This window comes from Convolutriloba macropyga, chromosome 8, assembly GCF_964194025.1.
Source record: "Convolutriloba macropyga chromosome 8, txConMacr16.3, whole genome shotgun sequence".
Classification (NCBI taxonomy): domain Eukaryota; kingdom Metazoa; phylum Xenacoelomorpha; order Acoela; family Convolutidae; genus Convolutriloba; species Convolutriloba macropyga.
The window spans coordinates 18,218,937-18,241,365 of NC_134475.1; the positions used below are offsets into that span (position 1 = coordinate 18,218,937).

A 22,429-nucleotide genomic window follows, 5' to 3' on the forward strand; every position below is an offset into this window, starting at 1 on the left:
AATAGCCTTTGAGAGGGTGAAGGCGGTTATTAAAGAAGTTAATATTTTATAGTTGCTTCGAGCTAGGTGATATGTTACTTTAAGCCAGGCCATTGAAGATTAGGTACAAACAGTTCAATTTGATTCTCTACAAACAATTGGCAATTGAAAACGTTATAAAATTCTAAAACTATACACAAAACTATGAATAAAATAGACTAATTTAGCTTCATGATTGACACAATTTATAAACTTAATTCAAAACATAAGAATTTGAAACAATGAATAGAAACAATGGCTAGGGTTGACGATAACAAAAGAATAAGTTTCAAATTTGTTCACAATTTGAAGTCACTGCTCATCGGCGAAATTGAATAATAACTGCTCTTTCGCAATTTGAAATTCGGTTACATTTTTATATTAAATTTAGGGCATTCGGATCCCGATCAAAACATTTCCAAGTTCCTGAGATTGATTTCAGCTGACAAAATCCTGCTTAACCAACCTGCAAATTTGTCCAGACACAGTTCGTCAATTTAAACGCTCTCAAGCTGGTGATGGCAGCCTTAATCCTTAGCTTGGGTCAATGTGACATGAACTACAAGTCGCGTGATCACACTTTGTCAAAGCATGATACCATTTCGGGATCTGCGAACACACTTCGGTACAAGATAGAGTCGGCTCTAAACTGCGTGGAAAGGAGGGGGTTGTAGCCGTACACTGTTGAAAAGTAGTTGATGCACTCGCTCCGTTCCGTCAAGTGACTGGAATCGATCCAGAGAGAGTCTTCGCCGCATTGTGCACAGAAGAAAGTTCTCTTGGCTGTTGCCTGTAACAACAATTCTAAATTTATCTTCAAATTGCTTGATAAAAGTTTCAAAAATGCGAAACTTCCTTAAATGGAGGTCTGAAAGCTGTTAAAACAGTGATTCAGAAGACAGTAATACTGGCGTTAGCAAAAAAGTGGACGGTAAGTTCAGAATGAAGTTAAAAATTAATCAGACCAATTTTCTGGGTTAATATTAAAAATCTTTCATGGACAAAATTGAGTGACGATGTTCATTTTGTATTTAATGTCACGCCTTAGAGTTTTTGACCTGCGGTATTTTTGCAAAACTGTCCAATTCCGCCGCGTTCTGTGACTTCATTAAATTGAAAGGACTAAACTGTTCTTTATTTTTTGCAACACATAGATAGGTACGTGAAAAGAGGCACACCTATATATTAAGATGATCGTCAGAAAAAAAATTGTCATCAGTAAAAAATCAACCGTTAAAGACTGAAATTTTTTATGTACTTTTACTTGGATATTTTGAAGTCAATTTCTCTAGATTCAAGTTCAAAAACTCTTGCCTATGAAATGAGGTTACACTTATACAAACACTCTTCGAATTCACTCTATGCATGCGGCAAATAATGCACTGTTATCATTCCTTCAAATCCAGTGCAGCTTGTCGTACTGAAATTTGATATGATCCTCTCGTCAATCAACAGGTCGACAAAGTCGACCCAACTCTTTGAATGTATTGTCATTCCTTTGACCTATCCGACAACTTCGAAGCTTTTAAAAGATAAAATCAGCCAAAACAAATTTACCTTAAGTCAACAATCAAGCTTCATTGGTTCAAAGCCGATTTATTTAAGTTCATAGTACAACTCAAACAGATGAAAAGATCATATATAATCTCTTAACAAAACCGCATTTCCAATGTTTCTCAATTAGAATCCGCCGCAATTTCTTAGCAACAGTCAAAATAAAGTTTAATCAGCTATGGACTTGACTAAACTTTTCGTTCTTGGTTGCCTTACGATAACGTTTCCTGCCATAGTTATCGGTGAGAGGAATTTTCAAGTGGACTGGGAAAACAATCAGTTCCTTAAAGATGGGGAACCTTTTCGGTATGTCTCTGGTAGCTTCCACTACTCACGCACTCCAAGCAGCCAATGGGAGGATAGAATGATCAAGATGAAGGCGGGAGGACTCAATGCTGTTCAGACTTACATGATGTGGAATTTCCACACACAAGAGGAGGGAAAATACGATTTCACGTAAGAAACTGGAAATGTTTCCTACTCCTATCGTATAAATTATGGAACACTTAGAATTGATAATTTCAATAACTTCTTGATTGCTAATTATGTAATCAAATTAGCAGCACAAAGAATCGAAACAAAGTTTTTCTAAGCATTGAGAAAACTGCATTTAAAATTTTAGTATTTCAGGAACATTTGCATTTGATTAGACGTCAAGTATCTAATCACCGAAATGGCAACGTTAATTATTAAAACACCTTTCAAATTTTGACACAAAATAGCGAAAAGCAGCAGATTGGTAAAAAACAATTTTAGGGGCGATCGAGATATTGAGAATTTTCTACAAATCGCAAACGACACAGGCCTCCTGGTGGTAATGAGGGCAGGACCCTATTCATGCGCTGAGTGGGAGTTCGGAGGGTTTCCTTGGTTCCTCAGACAAGATGACGTCATTCTACGATCTTCAGATCCAAAGTACCTTTCATACGTCGATGCATGGCTAGATGTATTGTTGCCTAAGTTCGAGCGCTTCTTGTATAACAATGGTGGGCCTATTATAACTGTACAATTCGAGAACGAGTATGGAAGCTATCCTACTTGTGATAAAGCATATCTCCAGCACTTGGTGCAGAAGTTTAGAGAACATTTGGGACCAGATGTAGTTCTCTTCACCACTGATGGTATGTAACAGATATCCAAGCAACACTATTTATTTTCTTGGCTATGTCTACATGCTATGCTGCACAATATTTCCGCAACGGAAGATAAGCTTGCAATATATCAAAAAGCGACAACGGTATAAAACGCTATCAATACCCCCATTTTAATAGCAAAAATTCCTTTTCCAGTAACCTCCCCCATCACGCCAATTTACAGGCCATCCACACTCGCTTTTGAACTCGACCATATAACCTTGACTTAGAAGCGATAATTTCATACACAATGTAAACTCATGCTCCGTGGCAAACCACGTTGCAGATTTTTGAAATTGCCTTTACGGACACTTAATTGATAGTCTCATATTGATAGGGTTTTACACGAGCTATCTGGAGTGTGGAGCTTTAAAGAGCGAGCTGGTCACTGTTGACTTTGGAACCTCAACTGATCCCAAGGAGGCATTTGCAGACAAACAGAAGTTCCAGCCATACGGACCTCTTGTCAACTCCGAATACTACACAGGTAATGCTCGCAAAACATACTTCATGTGTTATCTAACACACGATACAATTAGGATACAATTTTTAGGATAATGGTGGACAGTTTATCCAGAAAGTTGTAAACTGCTGTATTACAACCATGTAAAAATGTAAATTTTTATATCACACGAGATGATCAAATCATGATCAATGGCATTTAACACAGATCTAATTTTAGTTTGTTCCAGAAAGAGAACATACAAATCAGTCAAATTGATTATAAAAAAAGAATACGGACATATACTGTTAGCAACGGCGCGTTGTTTAAAATCCTCAGTTGCAAATAGTGTTGCTTAAATTGCCCATTACTGTAAACATACTTCAAAAAAGCACAAGGATCAAATTAATCAAAAAACAACTTTCATAAATTTTTTCATCACTTTGCAGGTTGGCTCAACCAATGGGGAGATTCGTTCACATACATTTCTGCCGAAGATATTGCCACCACACTTGACAAGATCCTCGCCATGAATGCATCTGTCAATTTCTACATGTACGTCGGTGGGACCAACTTCGCCTACTGGAGCGGAGCAAACAGCGGCGATGACGAAAACACTTATGACATCACATCATACGATTACGATTCACCAATCAGCGAGTCCGGGGATACAACTTGGAAGTATTTCGTGATGAAGGACACAATTGCCAAATATCTGCCTCCACCTGAGATCCAAGTTCCCGACAACTCAACCAAAACATCTTTGAAAGGCGTCAAATTGGCGTCCAAAGGAACACTTTTAATCTACTTCGACTACCTCGCCAATGCCAGCGATTATCAAAGCGCTAAGTATCCCAAATCGATGGAAGAACTCGGATTTGATTACGGTTTCGTCTTGTACAGAACACACCTGACCAAAGACTACCCGGAAAACATCAAATTGAGTTTTCCTCTGAACGGAATCGGAGACCGAGTTACTATTCTAACAGCCATGTCCCACAACCACTCAACTGCAACGTATCTGGGCACTCTCGATAATAAATACAGACAGGTTCAAGAGCTCGAAATCAATATTGGGTTGCAGAAGGGTTATTATATTGTGCTCATTTGTGAAAATAGAGGTCGCGTGAACTATGGCGGAGATATGCAGAACCAACACAAAGGAATTGACGGCAATGTCACACTTAATGGAGAGTAAGTAAGCAGAGATATTTTGTAAGCTATTCTAATAACATTGTTCAAGGGAATCGTTTAAAGGACTCAGTTTAATCTTGTGGAGTAGACATGTTCGAAAAACTGAGCAAAAGTTTAATCTACAGGTGATAAATTTCAACACGATTTCAGCGTACGGATAGCAATTGATCAAATCGAAAATGTGCATCAGCACTAAAAATTAAACAAACCAACAAATGTCGGACAAATTGCTCTCGAACGACATGCGGGGCAATTTAATTAAGAGGGATGTGTAGCTCAGATAACTTTTTAAGAGTGCAAGAACTTTCGAACAAGGAGGGTTTCGAACTCACGCCCGCCGGTGTAATAGACAGAAGCACTAATCAGGGCCTTGTGCTGGCTAATCGTACAATCAATCATGTTTTAGAAACAGACTTCATTTCTGAATAAACGCAATTTAGGCCACGCAAAAATCAAAAAGTCCAGCGTGAAAATGTCACTCGAGAAGTGAAATAGAAAGAATGTTCTACAACAAAACAATCAAGTGAAAATTTTGCATACAAAACACACACGTTTACAATAATTGCTTCGAACTTCGTTCGAGAGCTATAAAACACATTATACATTACGAAAAAGACACTTATTATGACCTCCTTCTTATTTTTTGTGTAGAGTCCTCGAAGATTGGGACATGATCCACCTGAAACTGGAGGGAATGGGAACCACAATCCTCCCTCCACCCGATGTTCCACCCTCAGAGGCTCCAGTTCCCATTGTATACCAGGCAGAAGTGGAAATGGACATAGCGGACACCTTTCTGAATTGTACCTCATTCTCCAGAGGAGTGGCTATGGTTGACACTTTCAACCTTGGCAGGTACTGGAATAGCCTGGGTCCTCAACAGACGCTCTACGTACCCAAAGGCATTCGAACAAGTACCAAATTTATTCTGACTCTGGTGGAGTTTGAGGAGAGGAGCGTGGAAGAGATGGTTGATTTTCTCGACTACCCTATTCTGAATCAGCTCGCATAGCTTTGGACTTAAGGATGTGCTCAGAACTAGAGACTTTGCATGGATAAGCAAATTTATAATCGTCATCCCGTTGAATAAGACATTTAATCGATAAGTTTACAAGATAAAACTATATAGTAATTGTAACTTTTAGTCTCCACTACTAATTAGAATATACAAGTAATCAATCAGTGCAAATATACGCATCAATTTGTACACATAGGCCTATGAGGATCTTTTGTTTAAAAAAAACAGTACCGCTTGACCTCGTTAGTCATCTATGGCGATCAAAACAAGATACATAGCTTTCACACTGATAGAAAATAGCCACGATTGACTCTTTTTCATTGCTGACGAACATATCTTTGAATTCTATCAGTAGTCAAGTATCAAAGCATGTCAAGCATCAAGCAACTTCAGAGAAATGAGAAAAGACAAACAATGGTGTCTTATCGAGATTTGAGTTGATATTTAAAACAACCGCTCCTTTTCCACTATGGTTCTATTGGACGCTTCAACGTGACGCCTGCGCTTTGAACAGCCCCAAAGAGTATGGGGTAACCACAAAAGTGCGAGGCTAATTTTTGTGCTATTTGTTATCAAGCCAGAACAAAAATCTTTCATCTCGCTGATTCCTGCTGCCAACCTCTGAATGGCTTTCGGCAACGAGGTACCAGCTCATTGTGACGGAGAAGATTAAACATTAGAAGATGGCTTTTCGACTTAAAATATGTTGGCGCTTTTTGATTGTCTCCTGCTACCCACAGTTGATTAAATCGTTTGAAGTTCATAAACAATTGGAGAAAATTATAGAAACTGCAAATTATTTCGAGTAAAATTAGAAAATTCTTTTGATCCCTAAATCCACTTTAGACAAAACTTTCCAAATTTAGAAACTTCGTACCACTTGTTTAGATAGAGTACCAACGAAATATTTCAATACTTATTCAAAAATGGTAAATTTCATAAAGATTTCGAGTCTTCGTTTTAAAATCATCACAAACCTAAGAAAAAACCCACTAAAGTCGAAAGAGCTGCTCTCGAACGACTGGTGTGCGCTCAATTCTATTGTACCCTGTTTAAGTAACGAGGGGGGATTTAGTTCACTGTGGTTGCACTAAATGACGTCATAAGAGTTTAGTAAAGACCACTATTAAAAACATAGCCGGCAGATTGCCGGAAAAGCTGCGAAAGAATAGACCTGCGTGCCGTATAATAGAGATAGAAACAGATTCAGATCTAAATTGAAAAAAAAATCGACGCCGCTCAAAAAAACAAGGTAAAAAACATTATTCAGCGATAAAATAATAGAGCTTGTTAAAATTCATTCCGCAGAAGCCTCTTATTAGGGACCTTTACTGCACAAATGAGTTCCTTTGACCTTAAACAAATTCAAATTAAATTTAAGTTTTAAAGTGCAAAAGTCATTTTATTGAGTGAGGTAAGTCACGGATGATCAAAATAAAATCACGCAAATAACCTAAAAACTTTTGCTAGAGCGAGTGAGAAATGACGTTACGCGAGCAAATGCCGTTAGTGAGAGGAAGAAGTCATTCAGAAAATTTGACTTTTTCAGCTTTGCTGTGTGAACAAATGTAAAACGAAAAAAAGGCGTCAGACGACGAAACAAAAACATAGCCGGAAGAATTCCGGAAGCGACTCGAAGCGTCAAAACTTTACTAACCAAATCTTAATTGCAGCGGAAGCCACTACCTTTTGTCTTAAACCATTAACTCACTTCCTCTCCAGGTCTGCTCTAAAAATTGGTGAAACTTAAACCACTCTCACCAAGATAAACAAAATGCAGCAAAACTTTATATCACTGAGAACGTTGGGTAAAGTTAAAAAAACCGAAATAATTCAAATGGTCGAAAAAGTGATAGACTGAAAAAGCTGACAAAATTATCAATTGCCCTCAAATAATTCATTATTCTAATTTGAAAGATTGCGAAAGCAAACGGCAGATAATAATCTTAGAAACAGAAAGCTCAAACTTAAGAATCAGAAAACACCTATAATTGCACTTCTAATCACTGCAATTAAGACCAAAGACAACACACATTTGTTCCTTGTTTTGCATATGCTAGACAACATGATTTCATACAAATTCAAAAATTAAATTGATCATAGAAAAGACATAAGCAGCAGAACAATATTCAAAGGCAAAAAATCGTTTAAATTAATAACAAGGCCGGCAGAATGTTGCATTAAATAGTCTTAGGTGGAAATTGTGCAAAAGGCTTGCTATCAAACTCTCAGTACTGCCTTATGTTGAATGAAACCAAATGCAAATCAAAGAATTGACGAAAATCTAAGAAAAAGCCGAAATCATTCATTTTTAACTACTGAAAAAATCATTAAACCGAAAATAAATGTACCAGGACAAAGAAAGAATGATACTAACTAGAATGTGTAGAATATGGGCACAACGAAAGGAACACCGTAACAAAAACACATTATTGATTTTTGAAAGTTTAAAATCAATAAAAAATCAATCAATAAATAGAAAAACGAATAAATTTCATTGTTCAGGATTCAAGACATATAAAAGATAACTAATCATCCGATACAAACACCTCTTCTCCTGAAGAGAACAAAAAGTAGGAAAAAGCAGATTTCACAAATACGAAAAAATGAAAAATTTTGCAAAAAAATGGTCAAAAAACTTTCGAAAACCTAACGCAAAAAATTGATTGAATTTTTATTGCAAAGAAAATCAAGTCCCCATATTGCAGAAAAAAACTATTTCTAGCAATTACAACAAAAACAAACAAAACTGACGAAAATTGTAAAAAAAAATACCAAAATCGGATTAGCATAAGTACAATTTTATGAAACAAAATTACATCAAGGTAGAAAGAGGCGTTGAGTAAATAAATAAGCAAAGAGAAGTTGCCACATTTACTGATTTTTGACAAAAAGACGGTTGAAAGATCCAAAAATGAAGAAATTAATAGAAAAAGCCAAAAATTAACTAAAAAATCAAGAAACATGCACCATATTTCAATTTGAAACGCATTTTCAGGCTCTGCAAAACACTGTGGCATCAATTTCCGAGTTTGACATTTCAATATAGTATCGAATAAAATTTATTTCTACAAGAACCCAAATTAAGAGCAAAAAAAATGGGCCACTTAGACGAAAAAACGGCTAAAAACGGTTATGTGCCATTCAGTCAAAAACTACTTTTCAGAGTCAAAATGTCATTCACTACACGAAGCGCATGATCAAATAACTTCTCACGCTTAGCGAAAATCTGTTCACCAAGACAGCTTTTCTCACTTTCGCTTTTAGGTCAAAATGCCGCGTGAACAAATATACTTCCTGTAAAAAAACCGAGAGAAAACCAATACTCCTCTTCGAGTTGCAAAAAAATCAAGAGCACCGCAATATAGCTTCGCTCAGCTTACAGCTTCGCAGCTATAATTAAAAGAAAATGAAAACAATTTTTACATACTAATCAAATCCTTTTAGTGAAAAAACACTACCGCAGCTTGAGTTCAGCTGCTGAAAATGTGAATGAAAGAACAATTTAGATCAAACACAACAAGATGTCAAGGACGTGAAAGTCATTCGAAAATAAAAACGATCAAATTTGTGATAAAAAAGACAGTACGATAATTGCTTCAAACTGCAATTGAAAGTAATTACTTACATCAAACATCACAGAATAACGTCGGGCGAATTTCTCTCAAACAACTGGCGCGCGGTGAACTTCGGTAGTAGCCAGCTGGGGCTTAGGGGTGCATCAAGTGGAGCGGAGTGGGAGGGGGTGGTTAGGGGAAGGGGGTGACAGAGGGGGTCAAATTTTTATGACTGAGAACCGCCCTCACGCCTTGAAATTGCCTCCTTAAAACAGTTTTGGCGAATCACAGACTATTAAGGCGTAAGGCTTTAAGAGAGTTGCTCGGCCACTTCATGCCCTCGGAGCGCTACCTGTTCATCCCGTTTTTGAGAATGATAAGTCAAATGGATCAGACGAAAAATCTATCAAGCGAAAAATCGCATTAGAAAGACCACATGACTAATATAATTGGTATAAACTTCATTTGGGACCAACTAACCAATTCTGTTATGCCCCCAAAAACCTTGATAACAATAAAATTGACGTGTATTGATCTACTAGGTGATCTCTAATTTTTCTATGCAAACATGTACATTTGACGACAATAACCGAAGGTTCATTTACAAAGAATCCATGATTCAAACCACGTAGTATTAATTGATGACCAGACCGACAAAATCTATGATATCCATGGGGTCACTTTATTTATCACTAATTTAACCTGCACTTACGTTCCATTTTTAATGACTACTTACCTTGATTGGCGGTTTTCTTGTGATGTGAGAGACGAGGAAGTTGACTGCAATGTCCTCACAGTTCATGTACTCGTCCACTTTCTCCCTTATTGCAACTGGCATAGAGTAAGTGTACAGGTAGAAATAGTACTAAAACAGACAAAGTCATTGTTAGATAGCTAAAAGTACAGTCAAATCGAATTGCTACAAGTCAAATCAAATTGTACAGTCGAATTACTATGAAACTAATTTTGACATAGCTTAAAATAGAAGCTCAACCTGATTAAAGTAAATTTGCAAGAGAGCTTTCAGCACTGCCACTGAAAAAAAATCGACGTCATAACAGATAGCTCAGTTCTTGAGCTTAAGACCAGTTGCTCAAATGACGTTGAGAGATATGATTCGAATCCAGTACTGTCAATTTTCACAGTCGTTTCACATGCTTAGACTGCCTGACATTCCTTAACGAATCAAATATACGACTATTTCAAATTAAAACGTTGCGAATTTGCTTAAAACGACAACACTAATTCTAAAATTTCTAAATAACAGCAAAATTTCTAATTACTGACAGCTGTTCCATTTACCGCAAGCAACTATTTAACCGGAATCAGAAATCTGATTGGCTTATTTAATAAGATCAGTCAACTTCAACGTTCCTTTAAAAAAAAAAACGTTGTTAAAAAACTCTAGTAATAACCCTTTGGTGGCTTCTTTTCTGTCATCACAGACCGATAGTGTCCTCTATGACCCCATTTGCGAAGTATGCGTTTTCGTTTACATGTTGAAGTATATAGCACGTTAGTGAGTTTAAAAAAGCGTTAAAATGTGTTAGGGGGTGAGAAACAGAATAGATGCAAAATGAGCAAGGCACTCACTTTGTGTAAGAAGGCAGCTCCAGTTAGGACTAGAGATAGTTCACAGGAGAGGTAGTTGTTGTAAGTCCACTGCTGGGTTTCCGGATCCCACGAGTGCAATCTGCCAGGTAGTCCCACAATCCGATCCCTGTTCTCACGCCAGACCCTATAAAAACCCACGCTAGCTATCAACAGAAATACAGTATCAATTTTAGTAATATATTAAAACTAAAAACTAGACATCAGTCAATCGATATACGTTAAATTTATCTCGATGTTATGTTTAAAATCCAATTTCAGTTTTATTAGCGTTTTAGAGTCCTAATTACTTATTACACTGAACAAACTTGGTAATGTAGTAGCGCGCTTCTGAATTTCGAAGTTTGATTAACAATTTAGGTTAGAAATCATTCATAATATTACTTCAATTAGGAAGCTAACGAAAAAAATGTTCCAAAATCAACAAGTACCCCGGATTCATTTTACGACCTAGTTATTAGTATCAGTAAGACTCAAGCTATATGAAGAAATAATGAAGTCTATGATTAGAAGCATGCCATAGACGGTAACTCATGTCGATCATGCTTCAACTCTATACATTAGTTAATAAATTAATAAATTTCATGGATGATGCGAAAATTTCATGCGAAAATTGAGCCAATAGATCGAAAATTAAATTATTCAAGTTGCGTATTGGCCAATCTGATTTAAGCGCTCACATAATACAGCGCATAACATGTTCGGTCGTGATATTTAGTTCGGTGGTGATGGATTCATATCAGGTCCCACTGGCCGCTAAGGCATGGCCATGGCTCGTGCGGCTTGGTCAGATGCTTTAATTATACTAGCTCGCAAAAACGTTTAATTTCAGCCAAAGAGAATAGATTAATTTTCCATCTGTTCCAATTATTCTCTTTTCGATCTATTGTCCGCTCACCGATAAATCATTGAATTTACAGGTCTTTCTAACGAAGTCATAAACGATATACCTGAAAGTAAGCAGTATCTCTTCGTGGGTTAAGAAAACATCGTCATCTAGAGACAGAACAGCTTCTGTTTTGATCTCCTCATACGGCAAGAATCGGTTATTCAAACTGTTCTTTGGGCCCTTCACAACCTGAAAGTACGTACAATAATCTCACTACATGTAATCAAATCTCTGACTTACTCTTACCTCTATCAAAATTTGGACTTTTTAATCTTCATTTGCAATTGTAAAAAAAATTTTCCAAAAAAATGCGGATTTCAATAAGTACAACCAAATAACGATAGAAAATTAGCTCGTTTCGGTCCCAATTTAGGGTGGCAATGACCTTTGTGGCCAAGCCAAAGCAGAAGTTGGAAGGGCTCGCAGCAGAACGTTGCGGTATAGCAACAAAAGGCTCGAAAAAGACCAAAAAGTGATCCCAGTGCTATATAAACTCAACTTTTTTTTTAAAAAAAAATGCTCTGATGCTTCATTTAACGTATTGTCCAGCTTATTGGTCATATACCTCTTACCAACCATTCGCACGTGTCATTTCATTACATAATATCAAGGGGTCATAAACGAAGCTGTGGGAATGAAATAAATTATGTTTTGCTCACATGAATTGGGGCAGATATGATTGGCCACACCAGATTGTGAGACACATTTCCGGGTGCATTCCAGACAACAATGACATTGTGTAAATTGGGCAGTTTGTCAAAGTCTTTTATCATCTGCATGAGAAGCTGCTCTCGCTTGTAAGTCAGAATGAGAATTGTGAATGACTCAGACTCGATATCTCCGCCCAGTGCAAGACGGAAGAATTTCCCATCGCCACCTTTTCCAAAGTTGATAGGTCTAAAGCCCTTCTCCGAACCTAAAAACAATTTATATCTCAAATAAGTTTTGAACTACCCTAACCACTCACACGACGGGTAGAAAAAGAGAACCTTTCCAAAGACTACTATCAGTGTCCCGCTTTCTTTTGACATTGATCGAAAAGCATGAAAAAGAATGAAAGGTCCAAAAGACAATACGAAAAATTGCGAAAGTTTAATAGTGTCAATAGCTATATAATTCTGGGGTAATTCAATACACGTAGTAGATGTCTCTTTACTTATCTGCAGATCAGAATTTCGAGAAGATTACCTATAAATTTAGCTTCGCTCGGCAGCAGCGCTCTGTCTGGGTGATTAGGGTATGCCCAGAAAGGTCCAGGGTATGTGTTCCAGATAGAATGTTGGTTGATGAGGAAAGAGTGGTTTGATGTGAACTGTGGCGACTCTTTTGAGTTAAGAAGATAGTCAGCATTTGATGACAAACTTGGATGAGAAATTGTTTTTCTCTGAAACAAAGAGACAGATTCGTCTGTATGATAATGGCAAATATCGATAAATTTCAACCAACACCAATTTTGTCACAGCAAAATGTCCAAAGAAATATGAGGAAATAGTCTCTGCAATTCTAAACTATCGATAAGAGAACCAAACATTATACAACCTATACATAATTAGAAATTCTAAGCGGCCTCTTGCAGTTTTTGTCCAGTTAGAAAAAAATCCTTTCTCTGAGTTTCAAATCTTTGAAATTCTTAAAATCAAAAATATTTATTGTTTTTCTCTTGTTTACATGCAGCAATTTGTTATCTGTTTTGACTTTAATGCACGTGTTTCAAGGAAGCATAGTTCAAATGGATTTAAATTTCTCTTACTCACTGGTCAGCTGGGGTTTTAATGAAGATGTTGACACTACTTGATTTCATGAAAAATTGCTGACTTTATTTTGCCTAAAACTGTTTTCTTGATGTTCCTGTCATTAGGCCAGAAAACGCATTTTATGGGCATTTCATTGAAGGATAATTGATGTTTTATTTACGTGTTTTTGTTTATCTAATGACAAAATTTGTTGTCATAAAACATAAATGAAGTTTTGAGTCCTACACGTGATTGTTATCGACTTTTGTTACCTCGTCTCTTTAAGCACAGCTCTCATCGATTGCTAAATGCTAGTCAATTTGATAAAGTCAATTTGATTACCAGTTTAAATTCACTGAAAGATACGATTAAAACTTTTGAAATAGCTGTTTTTTTAAAAACTTTGATGCTACTTTTGATGACAATATTCATATGACTGATATATGCTGAATTTCAATTTTTAGTTATTTCACTTTTTTGGATCTTTGCGGAAATGATGTTTGTATTCTATTGACGCCCCGTGCTAACAGCTAGATGTTATTGGTTTTTATGACTTCAACAGCACTAAATATAATAAAAATAATAATTTTAAATTTTTTGATTTGCTTATTTTTGCGCATATAGGGTCATATGCTTTGCTGATTGTCAAATTCTGTTGCACCTGTAAAATGTGTAAAATCAGATCGTTTTGTATATTTTTTTATTATATTTCGTGACCTAACTGCGTTGTCTTGGACTTTTCGCCGCTCAACTTGTTCATGTTTTGACCGAATAACTAAAATTCAACAAAACCTTCTATTTTATCATAGCTGTTGTTTAAGTTTACATTTTTTTTTACTTTAATAGACAGCATCCTGTAAATCTATTTTCCTACCTAATGTAGCCTATAAGTAATTGGAAAATACATCAAAACGCTCATACAAATTGATTTTTAAAACTTCTGACAAAGACATTTGACCATAATGAGTTTTAAGTTATCGGGGTAATTCACGTGGGGAGGTGGGTAGGAAGGTGGCGATTGCCTGCAGTTTGCATCGACAGGAGGGACTGTTATGAGATCAAAACTCATTGACCTTTTAAGGTCAAAGGATATTCAACATTAAGACTGAGTTTTCGTTGCTCAATTCCAAAATGCTTCTCGAAACAGTTGGCTCGAAATCGAACTCTTGTGCACCTGATATTATTCCAAACTTTATTTTCAAAGATTTATGTCAAAGAAAGAATAGGATGTTTGTGGATTGAGTAAACTCTGTTTTGTCGACCGGTGTGTTTCCCATCAGCCTTAAATCAGCTGTTGTTAGACCCAAATTTTTCAAACAGTTCTCGTCCGGTTGCAAATATTAAATTCTTAAGTGCTAGAGAAAATTTTTTACTACCACTTCTCGGAGTATTTAAAACTAAATTATCTGTACCCGTACTACCAATCGGCATACAGAAAACAACATTCTACAGAAAGCAGCTTGTTGTATATAACTGAGTTCATCAGACGGAAGTGGGACGAGAACAAGAATGTTTGTCTAGATCTAAGTGCCGCGTTCGACACTGTTGATCATATTATTTTGCTATCTATTCTCGAAAAGCGACTAGGTTAGGTGGAAACAGTTTTACGTTTCGGTAAAACTTATTTGAAACACCGGACAACACAGGCGATGATTAATTAAACTCTCTCAGATCAAATAGAAGCGGGCGTTGGAGTACCTCAAGGATCTATTTTGGGTCCGAATTTATTCTCCTTTTATATCTTTCCTCTTTTTGACATTATCGACAAAATGGATGTGATTTCTCAATTATATGCTGACGACAGTCAATTTCTATTCGATTTTAATGTTTACGATTCGCAAAAGGGAAATCGAGTTATGAATGAAGTCCAAAGCACTTCCAATCTCCTCAGCTTAAAATTGAATCCAGAGAAGTCCGAGGCTATACTTTTTCCTTGCAGGAATTTTTTCGTGAAATCAGTTTTCAACTTGAATATAGCACTCAAGGACTCAGTGAAATTACTTGAATTTGCATTAGATAAAAAATTAACATTCGAGAAGCAAGTAAATAAAGTTTGTCAGCACTCATGTTTGCAGATTCGAAAGTTGTATTGCATAAAAAAATCTTAAATATTGCTTAAAGAACTTCATTTGTTATTGCCTTCGTAACACCCTGTATTGATTATTGCGCCATCCTATATGGATCTCTGAAGATATCTCTGGTTAAGAAACTGCAAAGAGTTCAAAACATTGCTGCACGGATTATCTTCAATTCAAGGTAACATGAAAGTACCAGCCTGCTTAGAAAGAAACTGCATTGGCTTCCTGTGGCTGAAAGAATATCTTTCAAATTTTGTAGTTTAATGTTTCATTATTTCCATGGGAAATTGTCCGGGAATTTTAAACATGATTATTAAACATGTGTCGTCCATAAGAAGACAACACAAACTTCAAGTGCCTAAAAACAGAACAGTAGCAGCGAGAAATGCTTTTTCTACATCGGAAACTTAAATGTGGAATGATATTCCGAACTTTTTTTGCCTTGGAACAGAATATTGAAGTCTTCAGGAAGAACTTGAAAACCTAGCTTTTCAGAACAGCATTTGGAAATCTGAACCCCCTCTGAGTGTTGGAAGAGGTGGATAAGATTCTTCATCATCATTATCATCATCATCATAAAAGCAGTTCCTAAGTCATTGTCAAAGTTCAATGTTGGAAAACAAGTCAATTTTCTAAAACAAAAATCAACGTTCGAAAAGAAAGAAGTCAAAGTTCAAGTCATGAAAAAAGTTGCTTCAGCTAAAAATAAACCTGTCGAATACCAATACCACTTTTCAAGTCGTAACGAGACTAGCAGGACGAAAACACTTGCTACAAATTTTGTTTGAAAGAAAACAAAATACAGCGCACCAATTGTCAAAGTTCAATGTTGGAAAACAAGTCAATTTTCTAAAACAAAAATCAACGTTCGAAAAGAAAGAAGTCAAAGTTCAAGTCATGAAAAAAGTTGCTTCAGCTAAAAATAAACCTGTCGAATACCAATACCACTTTTCAAGTCGTAACAAGACTAGCAGGACGAAAACACTTGCTACAAATTTTGTTTGAAAGAAAACAAAATACAGCGCACCAATTAATTCTAAATCCGTTGGATCGGAAAAAACCAGTATCGAGTACTCTTAGATAATTATGAAACCTAGAGTGTCTTAAGCAAATAAACCTATATAGAACCATAAAAGAAGTCACACGAGGAACAAAACAGCTCAACCTATTAAAACTAACAAAACTAACTCAACGCTGGGCATGAACAGACAAACAATTACCCCTGTTCAGCACGGCAGCTCTCTCTTTACGATTCTTGGTCAAGACGTCACACAAAAAAAGTCCTTCCGGCTCTTAACTATTGAATACAAATACTCTTGGAATCGTATGAACTAAATTTTGCTCAAAACCTTACACCATCCAATCTGAACAATAGCAAAACTTGCTACAAAATCTGAGCTGCTGAAAATGATAATCTAAACATGCATTTTAAAATTCGTTTTGCATTGTAACCTTGTTCCAAGACGTAGTTCTGGTAAAAATCAAAAACAGCCATAAAAAACCATTATTTAAACTGTAGTAATCTCCGCCACCCTCGATGCACTGTTTTACTACTCTTTTTTATAAAAAAACAAGGAGACTCGGTAAAGAATGTGCGTCTGCATATAAAGTTCCGACCCCGCTCCTACACATTTTTGGCGCAGATGTCTACCAAATGAGGAAGATAGAAAACCCCCCAAAAGTCACGGCTTCTAAAAAAAGAAATGTGTACGAACAAAAAGATCGCCCCGCAAATAACTCAGTGGAGTAAAAAATGCCGCATTAGATTGACGAAAGCAGCCATTATTAAGAAAGCAAATCAAGACGAACAACAAAATCAAACAACAAAAATTAATTACATCCAAAACTTTATGTCCATTTTTTTTTAAAAAAAACTTACTTTAAAGGTCAAAATAGCGTCAGATAAAACTGAAACTGAACCAAATAACTTTTACGTCAATAGAAAAGATATCAGATCACTCATTAATAAGGCTTGGTAACAATTAGACGAAAAAAAAACAAAAAAGCAAAGTTAAAAAATCGGCCTATATTTTTAAAAACAATTAGTTTCAAAGTAATGAAAACCATTAGATAGCAATTGAAAACATCCAACATATTTATGATCACATACGCCTTTATAGGAGGTCATAAAGAACTGTAATTACTGTATTTTTCATTCGATTACAAAAAGAACAACAAAGAGACAAAAATTTAATTAAAAATTTGCGGGAAAGCGCTGTCCAAGCCGTAAAGCCATATTTTGGCAAACAAAAGATTTTCAATTGAGCCTTCCTCGACCACCAATAATGTGGTAAGCAACCTCTCACTAATGAGAATAGGAAAAAAGTAGACAAAAAAGAGGGACAAAAATAAGTAAACCTTTCTTATTTTTCGAAAAACAATTATTTTCAAAGTCATGAAAGCCATTAGCGACGGAAATAATTAAATATGTTCGTTTATTCGTCCAAACGAAGCGCTTGAGACCTGAAATTATTCAGAACATGTCTTATGTCTACAAAAAGGACGTCAAAAATAGACAAAAATAAAAAATTCTTTTATTTTTTTGCGAAAAACCCGTGTCAAATCCAACGAAATCATAACAAAACATTTTGTACACTTTCACCGTCCCTCGACGACAATAATATCATGCCACCTGTAAGTAACGAGATTAGGAAAAAATTAGACAAAAAATACAATAATGCGAAAAGTTTTTTTAAACAATTGTTATTAAAGACATGCAAGCCATGAGCTATCTACTCAAATCAGAATATAGGCTCCCTCCATAAAAACTAATGAGGCCTGTTATTATCCTAGACATTTCATTCGACTAAAAAACCAGCCTTGCACCAAAAACGACACTTCAAGACAAATTTTGAAAATTTTAAATAAATTATTCAAGAAAGGGGGGTGTCGAAGCCGTTTAAACCATAATCTATGCCTTTAAAGACTTTTACATGTTCAATTTTGCATTATTCTGAACGCCAAAAATGAAATATGTGAACTGTCATTAAAGTGATAATGTGACAAAACGAGAGAAAAATGACAAAAGATCGAATTTTTTGTTAAAAAAAGACCGACTGCTTACAATCCAAATTATTTTTGGATTTTAACAGTCCATGATTGCACCAAAACCATCCTTGCTATAAATGTTCGTCCATTAAGAAAATTCAATTGTTTCAATTGTTATAGATCTAGATAAATTGTTAGTTAAAAGATCAAACATAAAGGCTGTCTTTTTGATAATCATAGAGTAAAATTAACAAAAAACGGCCAAATTTAAATTCCAGACTACTCTCAATGGAATTGGGAGTAGGACTGGATCCCTTTGTAAATTACAAGGATTGTGTTAGTTGTTTTTGGGTGTGTACTTCCGGCAAAACTAATCAAAGTGGACTAAAGAAATTTTGGGCAATTTTTGATGAGAAAGGCTGCATTTTGAAAAATTTAGCCAAAATTTTTGCCAAAAAATGAAATCAAAATAATCAACAATACTGTTTTCTTTGAAAATAAGATTAACAGTACTATTGTTAACAATTTTTACTTTTTTGCACAATTGACGAAATTTTAAGCAAAAATTCCAAAAATATGAATAAAAATAACGCAAATCCGTCTAATATTCACAAAAAAATTAATCCACGATAACTCGCTCTAGAAAACGAAATTCAAAAAAATCTTTTTAATTCTATATTCTACACTGGACGGGCTTTTTAATTATACTACCTACTCACAACTCTCTACGACGAATATATCGATCGGTCAAAATTGACAGAACAAAAAAACCCATTTGAGTAAATAGTCCCCCCCCCCCCTCAAGAGGGGTCGGAACAAATATTATATTAAGTGTAGAACGGCACGGTGATACAAACATTCTGGTTTTTAATCTTTTCAAAGGAGGCATAGAAACATCCAGCTAGGCTTTTTGTGAGTCCCGTTCTTGAAAGAAAGCTACAAATTATTGCTCATATTTCATTAAAAATGCCGAAGCTGACTAATCGATTACCAGGTAACTATAGTAAAGGAGTAAACATCGAATTTCACTTTAATGTGAATATTTGTTTATAGCTTTCAACATCAAAATTTCAAGCTAAAAGTTTAGAAAACATGTCATCAGATAATGAACTTCAAAACGGTGTTTGTAGAAACTTTTATTTTCACTTGTTTTAGTTGATAGCTTCACTTATGTTGCGCAATTTTGAGGAAATTCTGCGCCCATAAATTCCATTCCTGAGTTTGGAACAAGATCATAACAATTCATTCAGTTCTAAAATATTGGCTAAATATTACAAATAACGAAAACTTAATTCGACCGCCAATTCGGTTAACACAATCAGAAACAATTGTTAGAGAGAACAGAAAGAGCAAACTTACATATGGCGAAATGTATTCTGGAACAGGATGTGCTTTAACGCTGAGTCTGAATCGCCACACTTCCAGACTTGCATTTACCACTGCTTCCAGGTTAATAAAATACTGCATGAATAGGTCACGCCCCCGTCTCTTCAAAGCCATTAAATCATGGTCTGATACAGTTTTGGCAATGTTAATTAAGTACGGAATCTGATCATGGGAAACAACTAACGTCGCAAGCCTCCAGTCAATAAACTCTCCAAACGGCAGGTAATTTAAATCTGACAAGAAAATAATTGGAACTGTTGATTGCGAAAGAGCTTCAATTAATCGAATATGGAGCGCAATGACAGATGGACCCGTTACAATTGCAAAAGTCGAATTTCGCAGCAACTCTAATCTCGTGTTTAAAATTCCGGGAATATCAGTCACTCTCGAATATTCTGATACGAAGGATTTGTGATTGAAATGTAAAATGCATTTACTGCCCGCATTGGCTTGAGACAAATGAGAAAAGAGACTGTTATATACTGCACTGTAGTTTGCGGTAAGGGAAGTTTCGAAAGATACAAGAACGTATCGTTTAAGAGGCACAAAAGGTGATAACTTTCTGTAGACTCCTGGATCCGATAAATTGATATTAAGAGACATGTATGGCAAAATGATATCTAAACTAGGTCTGTGATTCCGGATATTAAAACCAATAAGATTAATATCCTTAGCTGATTTCAGCAAAGCGACATCTACGATATTTAACGATGTTTCAAAATGCACTCTATTATAATAATAAGAATTTTCACTCAGCTCCAATTCATCACTCCTTCCGAATGATATAACAATGCATGCTTTCGTAGGATCTATCACTCTATATTTTGACAGTGAAAGCGCGTTTTTAATACTTTGATCAATTTTTAAATTTATCTTTGGCTCTATCAAATAAAAGGAAAAAGGGCAAGACTGGCAGCATGATCGGACATTCGGAACTTTATAGTTGCTAAAAACTGTTGGCAACGCTTCATTGTCGCTGCGATCGTTTTTCCGTACAATTGAATTTGTGGGTAAAACTTTGTTATTGCTCTCGGATGAGATTGCTAACTCTTTGTTTGAGTAAAAGAGTTCATTTTGCAATCGCCTATAAGAGGTAGTCAATGATGAAATTTCGTTCAAGAGCAACCGCTTTTCATTTTGAAGATTGAGCAAATCTGTTTGAACTTGTTTGTAAACAGATAAATCGTTATTTCTTTTGCCTTCTAGTAACGCTACTTCATAGGAGAGTTTTTCTTTAATCAAGTTCAAATCATCAATCTCCTTTGATAATCGCTCACTGATCAACCCACAGTGCATAGAGTAAAAATCCAACCTGTGGATGACCTCGACATTTGAGATAACCATAGAGGAGTAAATAAACCAAAATATGGCCACAAAGACTGTAGCCGAAACAGAAAATATGCAGAGAAGTTCATGGAGCGCTATGTAATGACGCAATGTTTTCCACAACCTCAGTACCATTCTGCTGCCTCATCGGCGATAGATTACAACAATCAGCCACAATCAGGTACCATAATAGCCTTGAAAACAATTACCTATCAGTCTTTTTACCTTTTCAAGAAGTTTGCTCAAAACAGAAAAACACGCTCACAAAACCTCTGGAAGAAAGACGACGCACACATTCGAACAAAGATGTTCGCTCTCCTACGCAGCGCAATTATCTGCCTGAGGCTGCCGTGGTATTAAACGCGTACCTGAGGTTGATAGTAGCTATATTGTGCGTGAGGGAAGGTTAGACTCCTAATTAGTTTAGTATTATTTCAAATTTCGGATGCGGCCCCTAGAGCCTAGCATATTGATGTACGCTTGAAATGTGTTTTTGTTGCGATAAATTTAAAAACTCTGCTGTGATGCTTCATATTGGTGGATCACTCTTCCCTCCATTGTGTGTGTAGGATCATACCCATTTTTCCTTGAAATCGTTAAAAATATTGATTATGAAAATTGGTCAACAAAACGTGATCAGTAACCATCATAACCCCTCTCCCTTAAATCTTACTTTATCCAACTCTTCTTCATTCTTTATCCATCTCTTCTTCCAACTTTTATGCAAATTTTATCCAACTCTTCATCCAACTGTTACCCAACTATTCGTTAAGAAAATTATTAAGTTTGTTGGCAAAGAAAACCCCCGAATGACAATAAAGGTTGCTGCTACGGAACGTAGAAGGTGCTCAAACAACGCTCGACATCACTCTATTGGATCTCTCAGAATTTAACTTCATTTTGCTTACAGAAACATTCGCAACACGACAACTTGACGTAGCCGGTTTCACCTGCTATAACAGTCTTGCAACAAAGTGGGGAAAAAGGGCGGCCTTCTGGTGGAGTTACCATAGCAGTAAACAAAAATTTCACATCAAAATGTAAAACAGTTTGTATGGAGAAAAATATCCTATGCATCTCATTGCCGACTATCTCTACAAAAATAATTTCAGCATATTTTCAACCCAAAACGGAACTTGAATTCATAGTTGGAATCCCTCTGGATGTTTTGAGACACGGTAACAGCAATGTCACAATTATATTGGGCGGAGATTTCAATTGCAGAACGGACAAGGGAGGGGGCGCGGTCAGGATCTGTGCAAATTCCTGGAATCATACAATTTACGATGTGCCAACGATCCTGTTACGTTTTGACGGTTAAAACAAACTGTTCATAACAATCTGTTTTAGGAAATCTAAGATTTTCAAAACGGAAATTTTAAGAAATCTGCGATTTTCAACACGGAATTCTTGAATTAACACTTCCGCGATTTTCAACACGGAAATCTTAAATTAGGAATTCCGTGATTTTTAACATGTACATCTTGAATACAAAAGTACTC

The 22,429-nt window shown here is 36.0% G+C and overlaps 3 protein-coding genes across 3 annotated transcripts in view; 2 read left to right on the forward strand and 1 right to left on the reverse strand.

Annotated features, from left to right (window-relative positions):
- The window catches only part of LOC142344544 (uncharacterized), a 566,363-nt gene that overhangs the window by 232,888 nt on the left and 311,046 nt on the right, over positions 1-22,429 (forward strand). The window lies entirely within an intron of this gene.
- Positions 100-21,349, reverse strand: LOC142344538 (exostosin-3-like). Its single transcript, XM_075396293.1, has 7 exons — positions 19,575-21,349; positions 12,605-12,800; positions 12,076-12,332; positions 11,478-11,605; positions 10,510-10,654; positions 9,653-9,781; positions 100-808 (listed from the first exon to the last, which is right to left on the reverse strand). Exons 1-7 carry the CDS (start codon positions 21,060-21,062, stop codon positions 593-595), a joined length of 2,559 nt encoding a protein of 852 aa, XP_075252408.1. The 5' UTR covers positions 21,063-21,349; the 3' UTR covers positions 100-592.
- On the forward strand, positions 1,580-5,523 carry LOC142344539 (beta-galactosidase-like). Its single transcript, XM_075396294.1, has 5 exons — positions 1,580-2,028; positions 2,329-2,693; positions 3,043-3,192; positions 3,597-4,341; positions 4,993-5,523. The coding sequence occupies exons 1-5, from the start codon at positions 1,751-1,753 to the stop codon at positions 5,351-5,353; spliced, it is 1,899 nt and encodes a 632-aa protein (XP_075252409.1). The 5' UTR covers positions 1,580-1,750; the 3' UTR covers positions 5,354-5,523.